Source organism: Suncus etruscus, chromosome 19, assembly GCF_024139225.1.
Source record: "Suncus etruscus isolate mSunEtr1 chromosome 19, mSunEtr1.pri.cur, whole genome shotgun sequence".
NCBI lineage: Eukaryota > Metazoa > Chordata > Mammalia > Eulipotyphla > Soricidae > Suncus > Suncus etruscus.
In genome coordinates, this window is record NC_064866.1 from 18,209,500 (window position 1) to 18,230,335 (window position 20,836).

Below are 20,836 nucleotides of genomic sequence, written 5' to 3' on the forward strand. Positions count from 1 at the left end.
CTCCTTCCTTCCTTCCTTCCCTCCTTCCTTCCCTCCTTCCTTCCTTCCCTCCTTCCTTCCCTCCTTCCTTCCTTCCCTCCTTCCTTCCCTCCTTCCCTCCTTCCTTCCCTCCTTCCCTCCTTCCCTCCTTCCTTCCCTCCTTTCTTCCCTCCTTTCTTCCTTCCTTCCTTCCTTCCCTCCTTCCTTCCCTCTTTCCTTCCTTCCCTCCTTCCTTCCTTCCTTCCTTCCTTCCCTCCTTCCTTCCCTCTTTCCTTCCTTCCCTCCTTCCTTCCTTCCTTCCTTCCTTCCTTCCCTCCTTCCTTCCCTCCTTCCTTCCTTCCTTCCTTCCCTCCTTCCTTCCCTCCTTCCTTCCTTCCTTCCCCCTTTCTTACTTCCTTCCTTCCTTTCTTCCTTTCTTCCTTCCTTCCTTCCCCCTTCCTTCCTTCCTTCCCCCTTCCTTCCTTCCTTCCCTCCTTCCTTCCTTCCTTCCTTCCCTCCTTCCTTCCTTCCTTCCTTCCTTCCTCCTTCCCTGTCTCCCTCCCTCCTTATCTATCTACCTACCTATCACCTATCTATCTATCTATCTATCTATCTATCTATCTATCATCTAAAAGTTTGAATTATGATGGCTGGTTAGAAATGCTCTAACATTTCATCATACTCAAATCAATCTTCATTGATATAAACAATTGGTAGTTCAGGGAAACAGTGCTCCAAGAAAAAAAAAAACTGGAAGATTCTCTCTTTAAGTTCTAATTCTTTAAAGAGAGAAAAGTAAAATGTGAAGCTTTTGCATTTTTTGTATGTACATTCATATCACTGACTCTTGCAAAAAAAAAAAAAAACTGAAGTCTGTTACCAACATCTAATCATGAGAAGTCTGTGTGACTTCATTTTCATTACTCTACATGAACGACAGTCAAAGAGATTTGACATCCGGAGTTTTAGAGATGACTTAAAGAATAGAGAATTCCCCAGGGCAAAATTGATGGAAAGCCAGTGAGACAACTTAAAATATCAAATCAACAAGAAAACAAGATCATCCAATAAAAAGTCCAATCTTTTGTGTATATACTAAACCTGAATGAAACTCATTAACTGAAAGACATTTGTTTACCAGTGAAAGACCCAAGCCCTAAGTACTGTTGGAATGATTTCCCCTGTTCTTTCTGAAAAGGAAATAAATTTACTTACTTCTTATATAATAGAGAATCGGTATTACGTTAGTTCTCTTACCTTCGGTCATACAGAATCTGCATAGTTTGGCCACTTTACAAATTGTCCTATTGCTCTTTATCTAAAAGACATCATTCTGATAAGACTAAGTAAGTAAAAGGTGACTACCATATTGGAATTTTGGTAAGATACAGAGATTCTATATCTTGGGAGACACACTCCATATTTTGGAAGCCTGAATCATCAGTAAAGTGTTTAATAATCAATATTAGACGATCAATCTTAGACATCATGGGGGTGTAGTAAATGCTGTTATTAGTGTTGCTCTAGCCTCTTTAGCAAGAAGATATAAAAGCTGAGGATCTGAAAAATATACAGTCTCATAGCTTATGAGGAGTTCTTCATAAGAGGAGAAACCACAATGTTGGCCTCTGGAATTCAATATTGACATCATGTCATATATATGATAGAATGAGCTAGCTTTCAAAAACAGATTTGAACATACCACTAGACCTCGAAAAGAGAGGAATATTTGACCGAAAGATACCACATGATTACACATTCAGAGATGAACATAATCATGTTAGTTCTTTTAGGCCCTTTTAACATTGTGTTGCTGGGTAAAGAGTTCTAATTAGCATTGAAAACTATCAAAGACAGTGAGTCTATTATGTAGTCAATCATTGTACATTATAAAGAAATTAAAAGTAACATAGAAGTCATCATTTCAGAAGAAATTATGTTCTTAACACTTCAAGAGACGTGGGGAGCATAATATAGTACAATTTGAGGGTCATAAAAATAAAACATGCATTCATTTTAATTTAATTAAAATTAAAGTACAATTAACATTTAGCAATCACAGCCATTATATCACTTTCAGTGCTAAAGATACTTGTTCAACTGTAAAATAGGACATGGTTCAGAATTTTCCCAATTCGTTTTGTACAACATTCAGTTTAAACAACCAACTAGCCCTCTTTACATACTGAGTGAAGTATGCTGAATTCAGAAGATAACTCAAAATGTGACAATATTCTTTTTACTAAAACATAGCCTTGGAGTTTGCATAATAATTCTACATATAGTAAGTTCTCTATGAAGGATCAGAGTCAACAAATTTTTGGTAATTATGAATTTTATCAATATGAAAAATAAACAGACAAAAGTGTCTATTCCTTTGATCTCACCTAAGTTTATTTTTCTCATCACAGATAAAATTAAATAACATTTGAGGTTATTTGACTGAGATACTGAACTAGCCTGGGAAAAACACTGATTTGGATCCACACCTGAGTCTATAACATATAGGTTGAATAGCCTCGGAAAAGTTATTAGCTTCTCTTGTATTAGGAGTCTTGTTGCTATTATATGAAGATGGTCAAAATTTTATTTCAGCCACTGTGAAAATGAAGAATATTAAGAGTGAAGTGTATTGCCATGTGTGCTCCTCAAGGGAACTTTCCACTCAGTACAATAGCTTGGAATTGAAATCAATAGATGAAAACAGACAAGTGAATCATGAAGATGTAGTATATATACACAATGGAAGAGTGCACAGCTACAAGAAATGATGAAATGTACTTCACTGCAACATGAATGTAGCTCAATGATATGTTAAATGAAGTAAATCAGAAGAAGAAAGATTGATCAGGATTATATCACTTATATATGGTATCTAGAATAACTGGATGAGGGAATACAGTGGTTTTAAGAGGATTTCCTACATCATCCTCGGCCAAGATTATAGTGAAGAAGAAAGAAGGGGAGGAGAGAAGAAACTAATGGTGGTGAGAATGTTGTGCTGGTGAAGGGTGGGGTGTTCTTTTTGTGACTAAAACCCAAGTAAAGTCCTGTTTGCAATCATGGTGTTTAAATACAAATTTATAAAATTAAAAAAAAAGAATGCAATTCATAAATTTCAGAATTAAATTGTTGGCTTAGTAATAAGTTGGAACAGCTTGAGGAGATTAGTTAAGTAGTACTTAAGTCATTAGAAAAATATACAAACAAAAAAGAAAGAAAAAAACAAATACACAAAAAAGAAAATATACAAACAGAATATAGAAACAAATAGGACAAAATGAGGAGGATCGGATCCATGAGAGGCCTGGTAGAAAATACAAATATACATTATAAATATACATATAGTGAGCTGGAACAGGGAATGAACTTGCCTTGCACATGGTTGGCTGACTTTGGTTATATTCTCAGCATTCCATATTTTCCCCTGCATATTGCCAGGAGAGGCCTCTGAGTGCAGACTCAGGAGTAAATCCTGAGTACAATTTGATGTGGCTTCAATAATAAATAAACAAAACCAAAAATATACATGTATTAGAGGCCCAAAAGAGAATAAGAAAGAATTAAGAAAGGGTCTTTAAAGAAATAAAGAGCACTGAGGATCAGGCATTTGCCTCACATGTATAAAACCCTGAATTCAAAAAGAGAGAGAGAGAGAGAGAGAGAGAGAGAGAGAGAGAGAGAGAGAGAGAGAGAGAGAGAGAGAGAGAGAGAAGTATCAAGGACAAAGGTCTAGGATTCAGGTACATTGGTGATGTTAAGGAATGAGAAAGCTAAATAAGTAAATCATAGCAGTAACAATACTAAAATCATGAGACCCCAAACTTTAACAGCCAAACTTAAATGGTGCCTGTCAAGATGGCAGCTGGAAACTCTGGGAGGGTATCTGAGAATATTGGTAGAGGGAAGTTGACACTGGTGATGGAATTAGTGGTGGAACATTGTATGTCTAAAACTCAACTATGAATACCTTTGTCAATATGGTACTTTAATAAGCCGCGGGGCCCAACACTTGTTACATGTAGCTACATGAATCCAGAACATCTATGTTAGCTGATTTTGAAGTAAATCCACGTTTAATCTGTAGGAAACCAGATGAATTCAAATCTTTATAACTTAATGTTAGAAATTCTTTGACCACATCCGAAAGTTGTTTCCATTAACTTCCTTTGCTTTTTAATTTTTTATTTACTTCCCTCCTTTTTTTCTCTTTAAATTTCAGAAGGATTTTATGGTGATATATACAGAAACCATATATTTTAGATCTCTGACATATATTTATCAATTTTAATTCAATAAAATCTTTCTGAAACACTGCTTCTGTAATGGCATTTTCAGCTCCTCCCTTGAAAGTAAGTGAAAAATCTCAGGTTCCTAGGTTTTGATTATTTTATTTCACTAAATTTTAAATCCCACAATTCTTCACATATCCTCCTTATAGTTCTTATTGACTTCCTTCACAATTTCTCACTTTGTGTTACTTCTTGATTTTGTTTTTTTCTGTTCCCTCACCTTAAATATATCCTCTTGACCTATCCAAATCAGAATCATCTACAAAGTCCATTTCTAAAATGTTTCCCCACGGTTTTGCCAGCAAGCTATCTATACCCACCTACAGATTGATTCTCACTGTCATTACTGGACATACTAATATTAATACTCCACCTACAAATTTATTATGTGTTATATCCTCAGGAAAAAGTTGTTCTGCACACTCTTTACATGACACCATAATACTTACAGGGCTCTACAAAACTATTCTTATTTCTTTTAAAGTAGAAGGAAAAATAAAACATTTCAATAGAAGAAAAATTAAATGTATAACATTTATGCTTTTGTTTCTTACAGAAATAAGGCGTATAATGTAATATTTTCTAAAATTGTAGAAAGTAGGGCCGGAGGGATAGCATGGAGGTAGGGCATTTGCTTTGCATGCAGAAGGACAGTGGTTCGAATCTCGGCATCCCATATGGTCCCCCAAGTAAACCCTGAGCGCAGCCGCATGTGACCCACAAAACAAAAATATATGGCAGAAGGTGCCTATCAAGGTCCTATTCTGTTCACAGAGCCTAAGAAATCATAATTTATTCTGACTATCATAATACCCTGTTTTGAAAACAAGAAAACAATAAGTCCTGTTTTTCAAATTATATTATGAAAAGTTCTGTTAATAGTCCCAAACTGGAGTTTGCTAACACCTCAAATCAACAGACATATTAATGATATTTTGTGATATATTTCTCATTATTTCAAAGAAGCTAATATAACAGTATATTTACCCATAATAAGCTTTATATACACTAACTGAAAGGTTATCACTTTTTGGTTTTAATTGGAGCTATGTTAGTCACTTGCAATACTGGTGATATCATTCTACTTAGTAGTTCTAGAAAAAATGATACTTCTACAATGTGATTGGACAACCTGATAAAATTATAAAATCAGTCAAATGCCAATTTTAGATTACCTAAATATAAGTTCCATATACCAAAATCAGAGGAAATTTAAATAAAATACAGAGTAATCATGATTGTCACTCCAATGTTTTTATTCATTGCTCATATGCAAATTCAAAGCAGGACTACTCTATGTATATTATTAAGAACCACTGTTCAATACCTGGACAATGAAGTTAGAATGGTAATGAATTAAAATATTAGTAGAAAATTGAAAATCATGATGTTCTCAGAATGTGGGAGAATGATTCAAAGACAAATCAAGGGATCAAAACTTAGTGAAAACACTGAAACCCAATGAATATTTCAATGTTTTCTGTACCTTCCTTCAGCCTGGCCAATATTACCTGGCTGAAGACAGAGTGAAGAAATAACAATTACTGGAGCCAGAATGGTGGCGCAAGCAGTAAAGCATTTGCCTTGCCCGTGCTAGCCTAGGATGGACTGCAGTTCGATCCCCGGTGTCCCATATGGTCCCCCAAGCCAGGAGTGATTTCTGAGCACATAGCCAGGAGTAGCCCCTGAGCATCACTAGATGTGGCAAAAAAAATCAATTACCTAGTAACAATGGATATAACACTATTAATCACAGCAGTACAACAATCCCATGCTCAAATACTTTTGACTCATTCAATAGGCATAACTTACTATTGGAAAACTAAAGCACTGGACCTTAAAATTTTCGTCATGCATAAGAGAGGACACGCGGAAATGGAAACGCATACCCTGCTCGTGGATTGGCAGGATTAACATTATCAAAATGGCAATACTCCCCAAGGCATTATACAGATTTAATGCTATCCCTCTAAAGATACCCATGACATTCTTCAAAGAAGTGGATCAGGCACTTTTGAAATTCATTTGGAACAATAAACACCCTCGAATAGCTAAAGCAATCATTGGGAAAAAGAATATGGGAGGAATTACTTTCCCCAACTTTAAACTGTACTACAAAGCAATAGTTATCAAAACAGCATGGTATTGGAATAAGGACAGGCCCTCAGACCAGTGGAATAGACTTGAATACTCAGAAAATGTTCCCCAGACATACAACCACCTAATTTTCGATAAAGGAGCAGGAAACCCTAAATGGAGCAGGGAAAGCCTCTTCAACAAGTGGTGTTGGCACAATTGGATAGCCGCTTGCAAAAAATTGAACATAGACCCCCAGCTATCATCATGCACGAAGGTAAAATCCAAATGGATTAAAGACCTCGATATCAGCCCCAAAACCATAAGATATATAGAACAGCACATAGGCAAGACACTCCAGGACATTACAGGCATCTTCAAGGAGGAAACTGCACTCTCCAAGCAAGTGAAAGCAGAGATTAACAGATGGGAATATATTAAGCTGAGAAGTTTCTGCACCTCAAAGGAAATAGTGCCCAGGATACAAGAGCCACCCACTGAGTGGGAGAAACTATTCACCCAATACCCATCAGATAAGGGGCTAATCTCCAAAATATACAAGGCACTGACAGAACTTTACAAGAAAAAAACATCTAATCCCATCAAAAAATGGGGAGAAGAAATGAACAGACACTTTGACAAAGAAGAAATACAAATGGCCAAGAGACACATGAAAAAATGCTCCACATCACTAATCATCAGGGAGATGCAAATCAAAACAACGATGAGATACCACCTCACACCACAGAGAATGGCACACATCACAAAGAATGAGAACAAACAGTGTTGGCGGGGATGTGGAGAGAAAGGAACTCTTATCCACTGCTGGTGGGAATGCCGTCTAGTTCAACCTTTATGGAAAGCGATATGGAGATTCCTTCAAAAACTGGAAATCGAGCTCCCATATGATCCAGCTATACCACTCCTAGGAATATACCCTAGGAACACAAAAATACAGTACAAAAACCCCTTCCTTACACCTATATTCATTGCAGCACTATTTACCATAGCAAGACTCTGGAAACAACCAAGATGCCCTTCAACAGATGAATGGCTAAAGAAACTGTGGTACATATACACAATGGAATATTATGCAGCTGTCAGGAGAGATGAAGTCATGAAATTTTCCTATACATGGATGTATACGGAATCTATTATGCTGAGTGAAATAAGTCAGAGAGAGAGAGAAAAACGCAGAATGGTCTCACTCATCTATGGGTTTTAAGAGAAATGAAAGACATTCTTGCAATAATAATTTCCAGACACAAAAGTGAAAAGAGCTGGATGTTCCAGCTCACCATAGGAAGCTCACCACAAAGAGTGATGAGTTTAGTTAGAGAAATAACTACATTTTGAATTTTCCTTATAATGAGAATGTATGAGGGAAATGGAGAGCCTGTTTAGAGTACAGGCGGGGGTTGGGTGGGTAGGAGGGAGACTTGGACATTGGTGATGGGAATGTTGCACTGGTGATGGGTGGTGTTCTTTACATGACTGAAACCCAAAAACAATCATGTATGTAATCAAGGTGTTTAAATAAAAAAATAAAAATTAAAAAAAAACTAAAAATAAATAAATAAATAAATAAATTAAAAAAAAAAGAATTGAAAAAAAAATTTTCGTCATGCTACTATGAAGGTTTAGAGTAATAGTTTTCTGTTATGAGCCAAATCTCAGCAACTATCAAAGACAAATACATAAAACAAGTCCAGAATATTTTTTTTCTGTCAACTCTCTCTTCAGATCCAATCCCTGCTCAGTCACATGAAATTAACTGCTTCAAGTAACATGGCATGCTTTTTTCAAAATTCTGGTAGTCTACAGTAAAGATCTGCTCATGACTCTTTATAAGATTAGGTAAACAGTCGCAAAAAAAAATACAGACAGTTCACTGCAGATGTGCTTATTTATATTTTGTCTTTTCTCTCTGTGAACAATTACTGCTATCCATGGTAAATAATAAGTTTATTAGAAGAACTTTCTGTTTGAGAAGTGAAATCAAGATCAGATGGATGTTTGATCACCAACAATGAGGGAGAAGGAAATAATATTTTGGAGATTTCTAATAATATGTAGGAAATGTCTATAAATTGCATGATTCATGAAAAGTCCTCTTATCCCTGAACAATGATATCACATCTAGATGAAGTCTCCCATTTTTTTTCTCCACATTTAAATCAGACTGACCTTGTCACAAACTGGGCCAAAAGAATATGTTGACAGCTTGAACAGTTTATCTAAGAGAATATACACTGGCATAAGGACATTTTGAGACTGGAAGAGGCCCAACTATGTTACAATGTCATGTAATACTCAATCAAATGGTCAACAGAATGGAAATCAGGAGAGCAGCAAGTAATGAACACTAGAAAAACTCAAGACCAAGCTGCAGCTTATTAAGGTAAGAGACTACTGCTGTTTTCACATTTAGGGAAATTAGTCATGCAAGAGATATAACAGAAGCAGGCAAACAAAAGCTGCTGATTATTATTTAAAAAATTTAGGGGCTGGAGTGGTGGCGCAAGTGGTAAGGCATTTGCCTTGCATGCTGCTGACCTAGGGCGAACCACAGTTTGATCCCCAAGTGTCCCATATGGCCCCCCAAGCTAGGAGCAATTTCTGAGCGCATAGCCAGGAGTAACCCCTAAGCGTCACCGGGTGTGGCCCAAAAATCAAAAACAAACATAAAAAAACAAAACACTATTTTAGAAAAATCTAAAATGACCGAAGACATTATTGTATATCTTTCCTTTTCAGAGATTTATGAAGTTATCTGAAAAGTTGCCCTATATTGTCAACTTTGAAGTTTGCTAGATTTAATTGGGAAAAACAACCAATTATATATATTTAATATATTTTATATTTATAGAAATATTATGTGTCTACATATTATATCTATACATTTACAATTATATTTATATACTTTGTATATAAATCTCTTTATACATAAAATTTTAATTTATATGTATATCTAGGCAAATTTAAATATTATTCCAAAAAGTTAATTTATGTATTGCTTTATTGCAATTTAACACCAAATGACAAATTTAATATCGAAGGGTTAAATAACTTTCAGAATTTTCCTAAAATATAAGCAGCATTTGCAAATATAGGTATAGTTTTGTTTTTTGTTTTTGGTTTTGTTTTTCGGCCACACCTGGTGATGCTCAAGGGTTAGTCCTGGCTATGCACTCAAAAATTGCTCCTGGCTTGGATGACCATATGGGACTACAGGGGATCAAACTACGGTCCATCCTATGCTAGCCTGTGCAAGGCAGACACCTTATGCCATGCGCCACCACTCCAGCCCCAGATATGGTTTTTTTTTTGTTTTCCTGAAAGTTCTCAGTAATCAAAAAAAAGTAATTTTTAATTAAATTATCCCCCAAAGCTTAATTAAAGTCTAAGCTAAGGAGACTTCAATTTCTTTAATTTTATTTATGAATCCACAGAGAATTATGAGAAAATATTACTTAGTTCTTCACATACTCTGTTAGGGTTCAGCTATTATTGTTATTCATGTGCCCACATATGTTTATAGCACGTACACACATGAGACACATTCATCTCACCTAAAAACAACAGGCCTATTTCTATAGAGAATAATGAATATATGGCGGTTTTTCCTTTTTTTTTTCTCACTTATCAACATTCTGGCAAGTGTTTTTTGAGACTAGATTACTTTGAAACACTCCAACATTCCTATTATAAAGTTCTCTCAAGGTGTTTCTAGCTAATTTGGGGAAAATATATTTGTATATAAGTTCAAATATAATAGCAAAACCTGAATGTAATGGCTTACATTTGCAGCAGGAGTTATATTCAGAGTTGCCATAGCAGCCGCCCACCCACTCTCTGTCTCTCCCTCTCCCTTCCTCTCTCTCTCACACACACACATACACTCACAAATTGATGGTAGAGAAGAGAGAAAAGCAGTTAGCAAAGAACAGAATCTTTTGTTAAAGAGACAGAGGTATTCTTCAATGTAATTATAAGCAAGGATCATGTTTTTTAGTCTGCATTGCTGATTAGTTATACATTTATGGCTTTTATGAAATTCTTTTTCTTTAACCATCTGAACAGTTGGCACTAACCATGTTGATCTTATTCTGAGTTTATGCAGGAAAAAATTCAGCAGACACACGTGTTACAGTTAATAATGTTTTAGTCTTCTATCTCAGGAACATCTGAAGTCATTGTAGCCAGGGAAAGATGTGGCTCTCAGAGGCCCATGCAACTCAATTCTCTGTTTGATTGTCCACATTGAAAAATGAGAATAATAACTGTATTTTTAAAAAATAATAATTGTAATTTAATCAGGCATTGTAAACTTCAGTGAAATACAAGAAATGCATAAATAATAAATACATTTTAATTTTATGTATATATGATTTAGTAAAGGTGAAGCAGCTACAGTGTGACATATTAATATACAATGATTTTTATTATTATAATAATTATGACAATTATTGTTACTACTAAGGACACCTCTAAGTCTTTCTTCAGAACTAACAGAATATAATTCCTAAATCAGAAGTTATTAAAATAAATTCCTATAAGTAATCTACTAAAACAAACCAAGTAAAAAAAAAAGTGACTAAAACAAATGTCAATGGAACAGGGATTAAAAAATAATAGTATTCTAGTACAGACAAGGATAATGTCTGTTTATGCCTCTGAAAATATTTAGAATAGAATAAGAGTATTTTATTATAGTAACACAGAAGTTCTCAAACTCAGTTTGCCAATTGGCCTTTTTCATTTAAGCAATTGAACAGAAAGTTTGTTAGCCCCTTTCCTAACTACATATGAATCAAGTACCATGTCCCTAGATCATTCAAAAGTTTCCAAGGTAAGAAGTGCTCCTAAGGCTAGCTTTGTTAACACTGCAAGTTGTATAGTTGCCACATTTACCATATTCATAGGAAGAGCCTAGATTTACTATTTTTACAAAAACAAATGTCTAACACCTAGCAGTATTAAGATTATGGGTAATAGTATGTGGAGTCCAGGAGTAATCTGAATTTTTTCTCAAGACATGGGCTTGAAAATATATGTATATTAAAATTCATTTCCAAATCCTCCCATATATATGCATAATATATAATAATATCACAGTTAGATAACAATAAGTGAAAAAATCATAAGTTTTACATCTCTACACTATAGCTGAATATTTCATATGGTAGGAATGGTGGGATATACAGTAAATCAGGTCAGTGATATGGAAATAAGCAAATCCATCTCATGTATAAAATATGCATTCGAATGTGGAATAAAACACAAAACTGATGGGATAAATAAATTAAATGAAACATAATCATTTGGAAGAACTGAGAGGACACAAAGGAAAATTCAGACAGAAGTCAGAAAACAGAGAATAATAAAAAAAAGTGTGGGAGTTGAGTCTTAATTCTATAACAATTTTCTTGATGAGATTTCTTTCTAAGTCAGGAAGTGATGAATAAAATTAACTTGGTTTAAAAGCGTAAGAATAGGGGTAAAAGCAATAGTACAGAGATGATGGCACATATGCCTTCCGGATGCTAACACAGGTTCAATCCCTAACACCACACACTCTCTTGCAGGGGTCCTCAAACTTTTTAAACAGGGGGCCAGTTCACTGTCCTTCAGACTGTTGGAGGGCCAGATTATAATAAAAACAAAAATTATGAACAAATTTCTATGCACACTACATATATCTTATTTAGAAGTGAAGAAACAAAATGGGAATAAATACAATATGTGGCCCGCAGGCCGTAGTTTGAAGACCCCTGCTTGGGTATCTTCAGTTGTAGCCCTCGAGGATCCGCAAGCATTTCTTATTGGTTCTTGTAACTTCTAATACTACAGTACTCAATGCAGCAGTACTGTATCATTGGGCCTTAGAACAGAACTACTACTGTGGTTGGGTTATCACTAGGAGTGGCCAGCAGGCTCCCTAGACATCACTTGGTAGGGTCCCCAAAGAAAGCAGAACAAAATTCTTTTCCTTGCTTGTTTGTTTTGGGCTCACACCTACCCATAGACACTCAGTATTACTCCTGGTTTTGCATTCAGAAATTATTCCTGGCAGTGCTTGGGAGACCATATTAAATATTGTAAAATTGAACCTGGGTAAGCCACACATAAGACAAGCACCCTACCCACTGTTATATTTGACCCCAAAATAAAAGTATTAAAATATCAAAATGCATATACATACACTCTAAAATCAGCCTACCATTGTAGCAATGGTATAAACAATACTAGTTACCCATTCCTACACATTCCCTTTAATTTGTGGTCTTCATTTTTAATTCTCACATAAGTGTTTGACATTTTCAAAGATATCATGTTCATCTTCAGTTATGGTTAATCTGAAATATCACGGTAGAAAAGTAAGAAACAATTCCAGAGTCAATAGTTCTTCAATGTAAGTGTTTTTCAAGTCATTTGAAATGATTGGTTATTGTTTCAAGTCAGTTCTGAGTCTCTTTATGTTTTAGGTAACGAGCTAAAATTATAAAGAAGTAGTATTGACATCATTAGAAAGAATTCAAAAGTTCTTAGAGTTCTCAACTTTTCTCGCAACTCATCTCATCAAATATCTCAACTTTTCTCTCTGCTTTGATTTTAGGTCACACCTGGCAGTTCTCAAGGCATACTCCCAAAATTCTTGTGTGCAGGAATCACTCCTGGCAGGACTTGGGAGACTATATATGGTGCCAGGGATCAAACAAGGGCAGAAGATGTGCTAGGCAAGTATCCTCCCTATTGTACTATTTCTCCAAGCTCTCACCTCTTAATTTCCTACTGAATCAATACAAAGACCTACAGAGAACCTTTCAACTGTATAGCTGGGTGGTAGATCTTGGTGATAGAGGACAAAGCTGATAATAATAGAGACAAGAGTCAATAGAATCTAGAGTTTTGCTTATTCTTTGCATTCTTGCAGACAGTTCTCTATCCAGCCATGATTGTTACTTCCACAGAGATATCCCAAAATTGGAATTCTTCCCCTTATTAATGATAGCAAATTTTGTAAATTACTTAGAACTATATTTTGATTAGTTCTGTGGGGAAAATTAAAATATTGCTTGATATGTTACAATAAAGTTTCCTCAAATTAATAAGTGCATCTTACTGTATCTCTAACAGAAAACATCAGAGCTTGAGTAAATGACTAAATACCCTGGGTAGCTTTCTTATTTCCACTCTTCCATAGTCAGAGGTATGGCTATCAGACCGACATATTAACATTAAGTCACAGTTAACACAAATACAAACTTATTCACAAGTATAAATGCAACTATCCATACACAACCTCAGAAAAGTCACCTGATTTCATATTATCAACAGCTATTATTAAGATAAATTAAATGACCCACAGAAAGCTGGTAATGGGACCTTCATTAAAACAGAGAAACATGGTGGGAGAAATGAACACAGAGCAAAATTGGTTCATCATTGGTACTTACTGTCAGATACATCGCTGCATAGACACTAAGAGCTGCTTCTTTGGATGGAAATGTTTTCCTTGCTCTCATAATGAGGTCAGGATTGCCTGTGCAGGCCTCCTCCCCACTGATGAACTGGGTGTATTGCTGACATCCAAGGGCTGTATAGTTAGGTTTACACAGGGAAAGGAAATGTGGAGCCAGATTTCCTGTAACTACTTGTCCAGCATTTACAAAGATATCTGTAGCAAACAGTCCGAATGCATAAATTCCTAAGAAAGAAAATAAACCATTTTAATATTGAAATTTACTTTCCATTTCTTGTTACGATAAAACAACAGTGAGGTATATACATAATAATTTATGTATGTACCTATCCGTCTCATTTGCATCCTTTTGTCCGAAGTAACATCATGTTAATATAGTCAATAGTGGCTATATTTTTATTCATGTCAGGTTTGAGACATGAGTATGAAAGACAAAAGTTTGAAAAGTTAAGAATTTTAAGGCTTGAGGTTGGAGCAGTGGCACAATTGGTAGGGTATTTGCCTCTCATGCACTAACCTATGAAGGACCCTACGTTCGATCCCCAAGCATCTTATATGGTCCCCCAAGCCAGGAGCAATTTCTGAGCACATAGCCAGGAGAAACCCCTCAGTGTCACCAGGCATGGCCCAAAAAGAAAAATAAAATAATTTTAGAATTTGCTGGGTAATATGATTTTTTTAAAGTAAGAGACCATTTTCCATGAGTTATTCTCTATTAAACAATTAATCTTGACTTTTAACTTATTTTTCAAAATATTTCAAATATTTCAAAATATCATGCTAACAGTTGTCTCTTTTCAATAATGCTTTTCAAGATTATTCAAACTGATGTTAACTCTGCTGGAGGTGCCAATTAACAGTTAAAAAAATCAATGCTATCAGTTTTTGCTTTCCTCAATATTGTAAAAAACCTTAATTAAAACACAATGTTTTCAGACTAATATCCAATGTGCCTTCAGAAATATATTTTAATATAATATTTTAATATAACAGTTCATATTTTAGTTCCACCTTATCTTTTGTGCATTTAATTGAGTTTATGTGTAGTCTAGTAAACAGTAAAGCAATAAAAATTATAATTTTCAATTATATTTATTGTACTAAGATACATTAATTTTACACCAGAACTTAAAAAATATTCTAAGAATCATTATGGCAGGCTCATGGTAGGAAGTTGGTAAGAGAGGAAACCAGGAACATTAATAAAGGGGAGTTGACACTGGTGGCGGGATAATTGCTGGAACATTGTATTTCAAAAACTCAACTATAATAACTTTATAAGTCATAGTGCTTCTATAAAAATAAATAAATAAATAAAGTTAGTTAGCCTTGATAACTGAAGTTACAAAGTCAAGTACATAAATGCTCCTAAGTTATCAGGAACTTTCTGATATACTTGAGTACTAAAATTTTATTTTTAATTGGGAGCATTTTGTCACTTATTCCAAAATTATGTTTCCTGCTTAGCTGAGTGAGGATGAATTATCAGCTTATATTTTCACTTATATGTATATAGGTAAGTTTTTGTATGTGATATTCATAGGAATATTTCTATTTTATTAATTTTGGAAAATGAAATTCATTTGAAAACTTTAAACTTATACGAAACTGATTCCCAAAGAATTCTATTATAATGATTCATTGCTTTTGATCTTAGAGATATGTATGACTGTTGGGAATTGTATAAAAATCACCAGGAAAGCTGAAATGGATAGATTAATTTTCCAGCACTAGATGTATGTTAGACATTTAATTTTCAAAATAATATGTAAGAACATATTAGGCTCATGCACATAAACTTTGGACATACAAAATTACAAAATAATGGCAATGAAACAAAGCTTAATTATTTGAGTTTTATATAAAATTTAAAAGGAAGCAAGAAAAATTTTATCTTAATATATAATCAACATATAATGAATCATATAAGTAAACATTAACTTGAGAGAGGCAAAAAAAATAAGATAACAGAGCTCAAAAGAATCCTACATTTGGGGCCGGGCGGTGGCGCTGGAGGTAAGGTGCCTGCCTTACCTGCGCTAGCCTAGGAGACGGACTGCGGTTCGATCCCCCGGCGTCCCATATGGTCCCCCAAGCCAGGAGCGACTTCTGAGCGCATAGCCAGGAGTAACCCCTGAGCGTTACCGGGTGTGGCCCCAAAAAAAAAAAAAAAAAAGAATCCTACATTTGCTAGTCCTCATTTCCACATCTTCTCCATATCCTTGCAATCTTTGCCAAGATGCATTCATTTTATTTAACCCAATAATTCATTTTTGCCTGCTATAACACGTGTTCCTGGTTAACACATAGGAAACTATATGATTATAATCTGGAAAAGGACTGTTTTTTAAGTCAAATAAATTTATTGGGGGAGAGGAAAAATTAGATACTCATCTAAGAGAACAAATAGATTTGTTCATAGTGAAAAGAACAAGTACACATTCCTAGAAGGGATGTGCAACCCATTTATTTTCCCAGAATGGGGAAATGGTATCAAAAACATGAAAGTACACAACTCAAGAAGATATTCTCTTGATACCTGCAAATATTCACAAAGGTACTTTAGAATTAAAATGTCAGTTTGTCCTGCTGAATTCCATATTAGGGTTTGGTCTCTGACACGTCCCCCTGGCTCTCAACCTTATTACCTAGCTTGCTGGGACCATTCATAGGATTTCTGCTGCTCATTTCTTTTGGCCCTTGGGCATTTAGTAAATTAACAGATTTTGTTAAAACTCAGGTTGACTCTGCCACCAAAAAGACAATAGCGGTCCATTACCAAAGTCTGGAGGTATCAGAGCCTCTGGACGCTGACTTTATTGACCCAGCTTCTGTTGGGCTTTTAAGCCCTGAAGGACCACTTCCACAGGATGCCCTGCAGCTTGAAAAGCTAATCAGACCATCCTTGTGGTCCTGGCTGTGGAGCTGCCAAAGACGGGAATAGCTCCATGCCAGGAGTCAGAGTCACAGTCCCGCATATAATTAATGATTGGGCAGAACGAAATTATTTCATTGATTTGAGTGCTGACACTGGGAGCCCACTGGGTAGCCTAAGACAGGCTTTTCACCCACCTTTTCTTTTACACACAGAAGGGGGACATGTCAGAGACCAAACCCTAATATGGAATTCAGTCTGGTGTGGCCAGAGTACATAACCTAAAGCATTGGCTAGTCCCAGAGCCCTAAGAAATATCACAGTTTCCTATCAGGCATACATTCCAGGAAGCTTGTAACATCCTTGAAACTTCACTAACCCTGAGGTGTTCCTGTGCTCCTTATGTAAAGATGGCATGTAAAGATTACCCGTAAAATGACTTCTGTAATGCGGGCTGTTTCATTCTGCTCTCTCTCCACCCCCTGTAAAATTGTGCTTAAAAAGAGCCTGTACAGATCAAAAAAACAGAGCCTTGCCAAGCCTCGTGTTGCTTGGTTCCCTTCTTTCTCCCCATTCTCTATAGTAGTATCTTCAATGATTAAATACTATGGCCAAACCAATGGAGGAAAAGGTTAACAAATGAATGACATTAAATAAGCTTCCATATTCTAACGGACACATTGACCAGAACAAAAAAGACAATCCACAGAATAAAAGAAAATATTTGCCACCACTCATCTGATAATGGGTTGATATCCAAGATATATAAGAGAAAGAAAGAAACCCTATTAAAAATTGAGGAAGAGGGGCCAGAGCAGTGGTGAAGCAGTGGGGCATTTGCCTTGTGCACAGCTAACCTAGGATGGACTGTGGTTCAATCCCCTGGTATCCCATATGGTCCCTCGAGTCAGGAGCGATTTCTGAGAGCAGAGCCAGGATTAACTCCTCAGCATCATTGGGTATGGCCCAAAAAACAAAAAATTAAATAAATAAATATCTGAGAAGAGAGGAATAGATATTTTCTAAAAGATGACATATAAGTGGGCAAAAAGTATATAAACTATTCTGTATCACTTATCAGAAGATAATTACATATCAAATAATGCAGTATCATCTCACACCAGTGAGACTACCACGCATTACAAAGAGTAAACATAGTGTTTGCATGAATGTGGAAGAAAATGGATTGTACTTCAACTACTTGTAAGAATGTCAACTGGTTTAATGTCTTTGGAAAACAATATAAATGCTTCCTAAAAATTAAAACTAGATATTCAGCTTCTCTATGAACTAATGTTTCCACCACTTGGCATTTACCCTAACAATAAAAACTCCTATCCAAAATAGACATTTGCACTCCTATATTTATTGTAGCACCATTCACAATAGTCAAATGTGGAAACTATCCAACTATCCAAGAATGGATCCAAGAACTAGATTGAGAAGCCATGGCACATATACGCAACAGAATACTACTTGGCTTTAAAAAGAGATTAAATCATGCAATTTGCTGCTACATGGGTGAATCTGGAGAGTATCATGCTGAATGAAATTAGTCAAAAGGAGGGGATAGATGCAGAATGATCTCTTATATATAATATACAAAAACATATAGTATGAAAAATAAAAAAATGCCCCAAGACATGAGAAACTGAGAACTGGTTTTAAGTAGGAAATATAGTGTGGTGTATGTGGGGGCTTAGGAACTGGGGACAATGAGATAGGGAGGTGGACACTATGCAGGTGTGGTTCTAGAAAGTTTTCTGCATAAAATCGTACATTAACAGTTTTGTAAAAATAAAAAGCCTAACAAAATTTTAAAAAATAAATAAAATGTTATTTAGTATATAAAATTATAAGTTTAAATTCTGATAAATCTGGGGTAGAATTTTTGTTGTTGTTGTTGTTGTTTTTTGGCCACACCAGGTGACACTTAGAGGTTACTCCTGGCTATGCGCTCAGAAATTGCTCCTGTCTTGGGGAACCATATACAATGCCGGAGATTGAACCACAGTCTGTCCTAGGCTAGCACAGGCAAGGCAGGCCCCTTACTACTTGAGCCACTGCTCTGGCCCCCAGAATGTTTATTTATATTAAAACAACTCATCAGTAGTGCAAGAAATACTATTTTTACCAAGCTAATTTTCTTGCCTTTCATATTATTAAATATGCTATCTAAATTATAATGTATTGTTTTTGAAATGTTTTGAAAAAAACTCAAATAATTGTAATATATTTTTGTGTAAGTTTTTATATTTTGTTTCTTTTATGACCACACATAGGGTTCAGGGCTTACTGTTGCTTTGCACTTAAGGATCATGTCTGATAGGATTTCAAGGGACCATATGTTGTATTAGGTGCAAGCCAAGAGTCTTACCTAATACCTAATACCTGCTGTATTAGTCCTTTGGCCCCAGGTTTTTACTTTCTTAACAACTATAAACATCCAGAGCCAGAGTGATAGCCCAGTGCTAGGGCACTTGCCTTGCACACGGCTGACCCAGAATGAACCTGAATTCGATCCCCAGTGTCCCAAATAGTCCCCCAAGCCAGGAGCAATTTCTGAGCGCATAGCTAGGAATTATTCCTGACTGTCACTGGGTGTGGCCCCAAAACAAAAACAAAAAAAGACCAAAAAATGAAACAAAACAAAATAAAAGATAACTATAAACAGCCAGGTGTTACATTATGTTTTACCTTAAAGCAATTTGAAAAGATCACCCAGTCTTAAAATATTCAAAAGAGATAACTTGTACTATTAATTTCTACAGCAAAAGAAAACATTTCAAAAACTATCACTAATATTTACACACAGTTAAAGCAGTTTTTAAAGGTTAACATATACATAAACATTGTCTCAGTGACAAAAAAAAAAAAAACAATTTAATGGACACTTACCAAGAAATCGTACAGTTCTCCGCACCAGTGGGTTTATATAGCAGCAGTCTCCAGTTATAATAGTTTTTTCCTGGTTTTCAAAATCCCTTGTGGCTAGTTGTAAGCAAAACACAGCAGTTTCTCCAACTATTATCTTGAAAAAATATAAAAGGTTAAAGTATGTTAGAATTTTATCATTATACATGTAAATATATTTATTAGTTTTTTTAAATGCAAGAAATAAATTTTCTTTGAGAATAGTTATATTGTGTTATATATACTTATCCAGAATTATTTATCATGCATTATTCCTAGATACATAAACTATATTTTTATCAATTAAAGAGTATTAAGTTAAATAATTTGAATATACATGTACATTTTTTAAAAAATACTTCATAAGAGAATAAAATGTAAAATGACCCTTTGCTTTAAGAAAGACACATTTTTATTCTACAATTTTGTGTTTATTTTAAAAGAATTTTTTCTTATTTAAATGTGACTATCATAAGTTAAAGCAAGTCTCTGTTCAAATGTTTTGAAAGAAACATATATTTGTACTAATTTAAAGATGTTTGAATATTTTTATAACAAGCAAAAGCCATTCATTTGTCAGGCTGTTATTTTCTAACAAAAATTCCATTTTATTACTGAGACATTAAGAAGTATAATAAATATGTGAAATATATTCTCTTAATCTTTATGAAACATGAAGTTAAGAGGCAATGTTACTTTAATAAAAATAATTGAAGACAAACAAAACCAGGAATATTATGAATCATATTACATGTGAAGAAACCAAGACATGGAACTCCAGTTAATTGCTTAAGGATACAGAGCTGGAAAGGAAAGAATAAAATAAACTGAGTTTTTGGTATAATAGAGTTAACTGGAGAGATTCAGCAATAGTTCTTCATTTAGTCTTTAAACATCTATGCTAATTTATTCAAGGACTATCTTTCATTGAAGTGGTTCTCAAAAAAGTTCTCAAAAACACCCAGAAATGTATTAAAATAGGTGTTTTCATCTTACAGATGAGAAAATGTAGAGATGGAAAAGCAAGGACTGTAAAGACACACATGAATTTTGGACACAGTCTCAGAGCTTGCTTTTGATAGTATTTAATATAACTATAGCAGAAATAAATTGAAATGAAAAGCAGCTGAAAGTTAATAGCATCCTCTAAATTTTTAATTTTGGGGATTTGGAGTGGGCACACCTGGCAGTGCTCACAGGTCACTCTTGGCTCTGCATTCAGAGCAGGCTTGGGGG

At 35.0% G+C, this 20,836-nt stretch overlaps 1 protein-coding gene across 1 annotated transcript in view; it reads right to left on the minus strand.

Annotated features, from left to right (window-relative positions):
• The window catches only part of PLPPR5 (phospholipid phosphatase related 5), a 156,409-nt gene that overhangs the window by 61,572 nt on the left and 74,001 nt on the right, over positions 1-20,836 (minus strand). Inside the window, exons 2-3 of the mRNA XM_049765780.1 lie at positions 19,586-19,718; positions 13,787-14,037 (exon numbers count right to left, since the gene is read on the minus strand). Of these exons, the coding sequence (XP_049621737.1) occupies positions 13,787-14,037; positions 19,586-19,718 (384 nt within the window). The remainder of the gene's footprint in view (positions 1-13,786; positions 14,038-19,585; positions 19,719-20,836) is intronic.